Source organism: Amia ocellicauda, chromosome 4 (genome assembly GCF_036373705.1).
Source record: "Amia ocellicauda isolate fAmiCal2 chromosome 4, fAmiCal2.hap1, whole genome shotgun sequence".
Classification (NCBI taxonomy): domain Eukaryota; kingdom Metazoa; phylum Chordata; class Actinopteri; order Amiiformes; family Amiidae; genus Amia; species Amia ocellicauda.
Genome location: NC_089853.1, coordinates 1,191,941 through 1,200,559, shown reverse-complemented (window position 1 = coordinate 1,200,559; position 8,619 = coordinate 1,191,941). Strand labels below are relative to the sequence as shown.

Below are 8,619 nucleotides of genomic sequence, written 5' to 3'. Positions count from 1 at the left end.
TTTCTTCTTTCACCTGCCAGTGAATGTGCTGACGGTTTCGCTTGCGACCCTGAAGCTTGAGAAGTGCACTCCCCTACTCTTCAGAGTTAGGTTTTCCTCACCAGATTATATCGTTTGATTATTCTTTTCTCTATCTCTTTGGAGCTCAGACTACGGTCTTTTCTCTTGTATTATTTGCGTTTCAGCTTCTCTTGGAGGTAAGTGTGCAGTAGGAGTGTCGCTCGGAGCCCACTTCGGTCCCTCCTCTGAGATCTACTGCACGATTTTACTGTACCATTTTTATTCTTTTTACAGATTCGAGTGGCGATAGGAGAGGGTAGAGAAGGAGACTACTCCACGGAGCAGTCTCCCCGCGGTTGTACCGCCCGCTCTATCCTTGGGATCTCGACCTCTGTTGGCAGATTTTAACCCGCTTGACATGCCGAAAACAGCTCTCGACACCGAGCTTGTCGATCCCTCGACCTTGTCGACATCGACCAACCCCACCGATCCCTCGCCCCTGCTGCTCGACATCGATCAACCTCGTCGATCCCTCAACCCTGCTGTCGACATCAATCAACCTCGTCGATCCCTCGACCCTGCTGTTGACATTGACCTACCTCATCAATTCCTCAACCATCGACCTCTCGACGAGCTCATGTCGACCCGCTCTCGACCTCTGGACACCTGTGTCGACCTCTTGGATCTCGATGTTGACAACCTCGACTTCATCATCGAGGGGGACAGTATCAGAGCGGAGGAGTTTGGTTTTGGTCGATATACTTGGAGGGTCTGGACGTGGACGATCTAGAGACGGACCTTCTCACAGGCATGAAGCCGAAAGGGGCTTTCTATCGCTGTTCCGGATGCCAGGGCAAGCTGCCCTCGGGCGATGGACACGATCTGTGCGTGCGTTGCCTAGGAGAGGAGCACACCAGGAATGCACTGACGGGAGAAGGCAGCTGTATGCATTGTGCGGCATTTACTGAGGCAACGCGCCGTAGGAGGGCTAGAAACTCAAGATCTCTCGCAGCTATGGTGGCAGCCAGACGCCATCTGTGGCTGACGCAGGCAAAGCTCCAAGACAAAGAGAAGTCTGTCCTCCTTAATTCTCCCGTCACCCCGGGCCAGACGTTTGGAGAGTCGGTGGACCTCTCCATTGAGCAGTCAGTGAAGGCCAAAGAGTCGTCATCCAAATATCCTGACCTCCAACAAACTAGACGGCCGCCACAACACCGTCTGTGGGAACATCAGCAACCTAACAGACCGTGGCCGAGGCAGGGGAGGCCTCAAGCTAGACCGCAACAGCCCAGTGGCTCGCAGCCTGACCAGCGCCACAGGGGCCAGCCGCCGTTGAGGGGAAAGAACAGACTCTCCGGCTGGAAGCCTTGATCTCTGATGGGATGGGAATCGACTGTCTCGGTTTCAACAGCAGCACTTCATTAAACACCCTGTGTGTGCAGAGACCTGCAGCCAAAAGCTGGACAATCACTGGATCCCACCGCCATTTGAGCCCAAACATACAGCACTGAAACACAACACAGGATTCACCTGCTACTGCACAGTAACATGTTTAATATAATGTGCATATTAATTTAACCTGCAGAGCACTTTAATTCAGCTGCTCAGATAACACAGTGCCAGACTGATGTAAAACACGTAATTTAGCAAGAGGCAAATGGAGGGGCACCGTAAGAGCATGTTATGTCCCAGTTTATGTTTAGGTAAGAAACGCACACACACACACACACACACATACATACATACATACATACACACATGCACACATACACACTATATATACATATGCACAATCACCTACAAAATTACTAAAATTACTAAAAATAAACACATGTAATATGTAGAAAGCGATTTCCCACAACTTTTATTAAAAGCATGCTTTGTTTATAATTAAATTCCATGTAGTTGCTCCTCTCTATGGAGGGTGATCAGTGCCAAAATTAAGATGAACGTCATTATGAACATGAAGATGATTATGAAGATGATTATGACCATGAAGATGAACATGAAGATGATTATTAACATGATTATGAACATGAAGATGATTATTAACATGAAGATGAACATGATTATGAACATGATTATAAAGACGAACATGAAGATGATTATGAAGATGATTATGAGCTCTGGATAGGACAATACGCGCACTGGTCCCGCCCACCAGCTCTGATTGACAGAGTTCAATGTTTTGTCACATCGAAAAAAAAAGAAATACAAGAGACGCTACGAAATGTAGAAGCGCATTGAGACAAACGGGAAATACATATATACATGTTGAAACTAATGAATGTAAAAATAAATGTTGAAATAAACATTAAACCCTGAATCCTTACGCTATGAATATAGCCTTCCTATCTGTATCTGTATATGTATGTGTTCCACAATACATTGTATAAAGCCTAACATTAATGCAATAGAGTGAAATAAAGGACTTAATTTAACACCTCCCTTTATCTATAGATTCTGTGTGAGCTTGCAGATTTCGCTATATTTTCCCGAATAAAAACAAAATACATTATGGAAACTATTAAGTTTTAACTTCCATTGAAACACGTCTGTCCGCCATCGCTCTGCGTCTGACTTCCGACCACTTTCTATGGCAACATTGTAAAAGCGGACAGTCTGCATCTTCATCTTCATCACCATCACTGGGATTGTTTGGGTCCGAATTATGATGTATGGATGATGTTTTTTAGGTATATATCTATTTATTTATTCATCTATTTATTTGTTTATTTATTTCAACATTTATTTATACATTCATTAGTTTCATATATATAATTTTGGCACTGATCAGCCTCCATAGGCGGGTCCGCGCTGCTCAGGGAATCGCTCTGGTCTGGTGCGCTGGGACAGCATTACAGCCCTATCTGTACAATCACATCATCCCATCTGTCTGTGAAACAGCATCCGAATCGGAATTACTACATGCATTTGCGTGTTGCAATGGTAGACAAAAATATTTTGCTACAAATTAGTATTCGACGGAGTTAGGATTTTCGAAACATGTGCGACATCTGCGAAAGCGGATTCGAACTTCCACACAAACCTAGTTGAAATAATAACTCATATGTGTTAAGAAGGGCTGTCTGTAATACAATTCATATGCTTCGTGTTTTAAAAAGAAAGCTCTGAATATGAAATGAGGCAGGTTTTCTATTATATAGATAAGGAGAAAAGTGCCACCGGAACTCTTTGTGACTCCCATAATGCACTGTTTCTAGTAAGACGGAAGTTCCAATATTAAATAGGTGGAATTGACTATCTTGATTAAAAACAGGATCTTCGTTTATAGTCTTTAGTGCGTCTCACTATATTGCAGTGAAAATGAAGATATACCATGACTCCACTGTTTAAATACATTTCACCGATTCACTCTTCTCAATCAGAAACAAAAACAGCAATGCAGGGATTTAGTTTTTCTACCATAATGAATCTCAAAATGGTAATCGTGTTGTTTTAATATGGACCATTGACATGTTTCGGAGTTTGTGTTGATGTGTCTGTAAGTGTATTTGCAGTGAATTCTTTGCAGTGACACAGGGGTAAATATAGGTATGCTAAATGCTTAGATTTATTCATGAGCTTTACAGGATAATGGAAGAGGTACATTTCGGTCAGTATGGTCATTTCCATAGATTATGGAATTCATATTTTAAACAAAATGGAAGTCTTTCACATTGAAAGATGTAATTGCACATATTCTAAACATCTATGCAAATCAAATCTATATAAATGGCCTGTTTCTCCAGAGGTGTTGTATATTTGAAAGCCTTGCAATTTTAATAAAAAACAGATCTTCCAGAAAAAAAAAACAGAAATATCTTTCCACCACAGAATAAATAAGTTAGGAAACGTAAATGAACAAAGTAACAGAAACAACACATATAGTATACAGCAGCAGTACCCAGCTGTTATATAAAAGAACCATCATAAATCCACAAAACCAGCAGACTGATAAAGCTTAATGTATGTAAGTTAAATAGAAATAAAACAACTGAACTCAAAAACTTAATACAAGGTTTTTAAATCAGCGTAGCGAGGTCGTCCTTTCGTTTCTCATTCATCGTCGCCTTCTACGCTCCTTGGAGGATGGGGCGCTGGTGCTGCTGTCCACACATTTGGTCTTCTGGCAGCCGCACTGCTCAATGTAGACGTAGGAGTAGGTGAAGGTGCTTTTATCTGGGCAGATCATCTGCACCTGCTTCTTGCTGGTCGCCATCTCTTGACAGCAGGAGCAGGAGTGCTGCACGGTGTTGGCTTCAGCAGAGTACCTGTGCATGGGAGATGGAGAGAGAGGGGTGAGTGTGCTGGGGAGGGAGCAGTGCCAGTGTACACTGAGGGCAAGGCCAGTGCAGTCCAGTCCTCTGGTGCTCAGATGTGAGGAGGAGTACAACATCATTAAAAAATAAATAATGAAGAAAAAATAATGAATATCTCTAACCAAATTAGAGTCAAATTTGCAGATGATGCTAAAATAGGTGGTTCAGCAGATACAATCTCGGCAGCACAGGCTATTTAAAGGGACTTAGATAATATTCAGTTGTGGGCCGACACCTGGCAGATGAAATTCAATGTGGACAAGTGCAAGGTATTACTTGCAGGTAACAAAAATATCCACTATAATTACATCACTATAATTCATCACTTTCCCCTTCCAAACAATGTGGGGAAGCAATAAAAAAGGCAAACAGGATGTTAGGGTATATTGTCAAAAGTGTAGAATTGAGAACAAGGGCAGTGATGTTCAGACTGTACAATGCACTAGTTAGAGCTCATCTGGATACTGTGGACAGTTCTGGGCTCCACACTTCAAGAAAGATATCGCTGCTCTAGAGGCAGTTCAGAGGAGAGCAATCAGACTTATTCCAGGTCTGAAGGGAATGTCCAACTGAGAGACTGAGGGACCTGAACCTTTTCACCTTGGAACTGAGGATACTACGTGGGAACTTGATTCAAGTCTTCAAAATCATGAAAGGCATCGACTACATCAAACCAGAGGAGCTTTTCCAGATCAGCAGGGACACACGCACCCGGGGACACAAATGGAAATTGGGCTTCAAGGCATTCAAGACAGAAAACAGGAGACAGTTCTTCACACAGAGAGGCCTCACAATCTGAACAAACTCCCCAGCGATGTGGCTGAAGAGACAATTTGGGAACATTCAAAAACAGACTGGATAGGATCCTTGGATCACTTAGTTATTAATGGACACCAAACGAGCACGATGGGGTGAATGGTCTCCTCTCATTTGGACACTTTCTTATGTTCTTATGTTCTTATAACCAGTGTGCCATTATTGTGCGTCTGAGTGCACAGGCTCACTAAGGTTGATGGGGGGGGGGCAAACATTAAAAAAGATATGGACCTGCAACACCTGTGACCTTTCAATTGAGTAAAGGACACAGAAGAAGCACAGCAATGCAGCGCCAGCGCTTCTCAGACTCACATGGAGTAGGTGCCACAGGAGCCCCCGCACGACGTGATCTCCACTGGCACGCTGGAGTGGCAGCCGCTGCTCACCAGCTGGGTGATGTTCCTCTTAATTCTGCAGTTCTTTGGTATCACAACACCTGAACAGAACACAACAAAGATCACTCGACCTGTCACAGGCAACGGGCAGGTCCTGCTGGACAGTCCCTGGAACACAGCTCAACGAACAAGCGTCTAAAATCCACCGGCAGCCCAGGATTGACTTACACCAAGCATATACTACAGGATTCCTAGTCATATAGTTCCTTCTGCATGGCTTTGAATCACTCACTCAAACTGATGTCTACAGGAAGCCCATATCCCCTCTCCTCCGAGCAGCCTAAGATTCAGCCGCATAGCAGCGAGGCATCGAGAGGTGCAACAATGATGGTGATTAATTTAAGTCAGTAATATAAGCTATCATTCACCAGGATCAGAGCTTGTAATGTCCACGGGCAAAACAACTACCAAATTGTTTCCCTAAACTGTCATTTCTGTGATGTTTTATTTCTGTAGTGGTATCACCAGAGAGAAATACTTTTTTTTTAGTTTTAAAAGACTCGGCATACTTACAGACAGGGCAGCACCCATCTGGGGCAATTGTCTCAGTCCCCTGCAATAATCAATAGACACATAATTTCTCTGCACATTTGTGAGGGGATTGGCATTAAAAATGAATACTTGGTTTTGATAACAGAGGTGTTATGGGTGGTGTTGGTCTACCGATTTCTTGTACAAATGAGCAAGGTAAATACGGGATGTATTACTGAATAGCTCCACTTGAGGGTGTCAGTGTTTTATTAACCCAACTGCAGTACACTCGTCTGGTTTGTCGTAATAATCCACTCATATACTCCTCAGACATACCCCCACAACACTATTTAGGTCTCAGTTTCTCAGTCCTTCATACATTGTACATCTTATTCTAAATCCAAACTACTATATGCCATTGGGCACTGCTGCATGTCATGATCCTCAGTAGTATTTTACATTTGCTTTAATTTTGTATACATTTTATAAAGGACAGATTGTACCAAGATCACATGAATTAAAAATGTGAATCTTATTTCTGTATTGCTGTGAACCCCTAGTGTGGTGTAGAGTTGCACTCTCCTCTGCATACAGGCCTGCGCCCCTCAGCCACTTACAGGGACGCAGTCCATGGGGTTGAAAGGTGGGCAGGTGATCTTGGCCTCCACAGGTATGAACTGGTCCTCGATCTGCACACACTCGTAGTGCACACACTTGTCACCGGGGGGTGTCCAGATCTTCCCAGGCTGTCGGAGGGAAAGGGGGGTTCATTAGTGCCTGGAGATGAAGGCTAAAGACACAACTTCACTGTGTAGCTGCCGTGCACAAACCCCTTTCAAATGAAGCCGGTTAAAGCAGTGAGTGCCATGGGGACACCTCAGATGTCCAGTGGAACGTGGCCAATAGCCCAGTATTGTGCTGTCTGCCACATTGATGGGTGTTTCCAGTAGTAAGCTACCCCCTGTGGGGAGTGCTGCAGGCTCACCTCAATGATTTGTACTGTGTTGTTGAGCAGACTGATGACACAACTCTCCTGTACACACTGTCCACAGCACTGTCCTGGGGCGTCCTGGTACACATAGCCCTGTGGAGAACGTGCAGATGAGGAAAAGTTGCTTCAGACACAGGCAGACAATTAATGGGTGAGGAGCTGTTAATGTTAAAATAAATAAAAATACATATTTTGTGTTATTATTTTTAGTAATATTTTATGTTCGGTTGTAACAATAAAAGATCGTTGTGTGTTGTATGTGACTCTCTCTGAGAAACCGTAACAATGTGTGGCTTTAACTCTTGTTGAGATGTTAGTGTGAGAAAAAGGCTGCAGGCTCTAGTTTGTTTTATAATACACTTTCACTTTAACATCCCCATATGAAACTTCAGGGCAGTGAATTTACTCGGTAGTTGCTTTGCCAGTTTCTCTGTGCTTTACAGTGACTTCTCTTTGCTTTTCTACGCTTTGGTGCTTTAATTTTCTTTGTTTATTCTGCAATATTTTTTAAGGACAAATTAACCAGAGATAGGGGAAGAGAGATTACTTACTGCCGGGCAGTTTTTGTCGCACTCCGTTGGTGTACAGTCAATGGTGTTCATCTTGGTATTTGGGTCCACGTTAGAGCTGCACTGGCAGTGGTCACATGAGTTTTCAGGGACTTCGACTCCAGGCTGTATTGGATTATTGGACACAGTCTTAGACTAATGGAGGGTACGGGAGATTTGACCTGTTTTCATTTCACCCTTGCATATCTGGTTGAAACATTTTGGCAGGGAAAATTAGATCTCATAAAAAATGCAGGATAGACAAAACATAGCAAAACAGCAAAGAAAGAGAAGAAACCTCCCACTTAATGAACATCTGCAGGCTTGGTGGTTTAATAACCATCAGTTGTTTCCATTCAGGTTTTACACACCCTTCCTTGCTCCTATCTTGCACAGGCACTGCCCAATAACAACGAGAGTCCTCACCTGATATTCAGTGTTATTGAAGACGCACACACCCTTCGGCACTGAAAAGGAAGAGCACACTTTTAAACCACTGGCATGAAACCCATTTTTTGTATTATACTGATAACTGTTGTATAAACTGCATTACCTACAGGGAAGAACAGTGCTGGGACTATTGAATGCCTAGGTCAATAGCACATGTTTACAGAACTCAGTGTATTCAGTGACACAGTGCTGAGTGCTCGACTCAACAAGCAGTGACACCCAGCAGTGTCAACTCACCGCATGTGTACGCAGGGCAGCAGCCCCCCTCGGGGATCTTCATCTCAGGCTGGAATCCTGGGTCACAGGTCAGCGGAGTATTTGGACAGAGGCTTACATCACACTCTGTGAGGCAGAAGAAGCATCGGGGGACACGTTAACAACGCACTGCGTCAGGAGTCACACGCCTTCACTGCACGCCCTCTACAGTACTGGCTGTCTCTGGTAACTGCATTCCTCTCTGATGGAGACAAGCAGGAACAGAACTGGCCCTGAGGACACCCACTGGGGGCCTGTCAGGAACCAGCCGCTGTGTGGAAGTACCTCTCAAGGTGCCACATTGTCATCACTGTTACCTTGTTTTATGCTCACAATATCAGCTGATGATCATCCTATATACAAGCTATATA

General features: G+C 43.8%; 1 protein-coding gene across 1 annotated transcript in view; it reads right to left on the bottom strand.

Moving 5' to 3' along the window:
- Positions 1–3,546: 3,546 nt before the first annotated feature.
- The window catches only part of LOC136747528 (mucin-2-like), a 46,874-nt gene continuing 41,801 nt past the window's right edge, over positions 3,547–8,619 (bottom strand). The window contains exons 41-48 of the mRNA XM_066700408.1: positions 8,231–8,335; positions 7,970–8,010; positions 7,547–7,669; positions 6,990–7,088; positions 6,622–6,750; positions 6,047–6,086; positions 5,451–5,574; positions 3,547–4,274 (exon numbers count right to left, since the gene is read on the bottom strand). Coding sequence (XP_066556505.1) covers positions 4,064–4,274; positions 5,451–5,574; positions 6,047–6,086; positions 6,622–6,750; positions 6,990–7,088; positions 7,547–7,669; positions 7,970–8,010; positions 8,231–8,335 — 872 coding nt within the window. The 3' untranslated portion in view covers positions 3,547–4,063. The remainder of the gene's footprint in view (positions 4,275–5,450; positions 5,575–6,046; positions 6,087–6,621; positions 6,751–6,989; positions 7,089–7,546; positions 7,670–7,969; positions 8,011–8,230; positions 8,336–8,619) is intronic.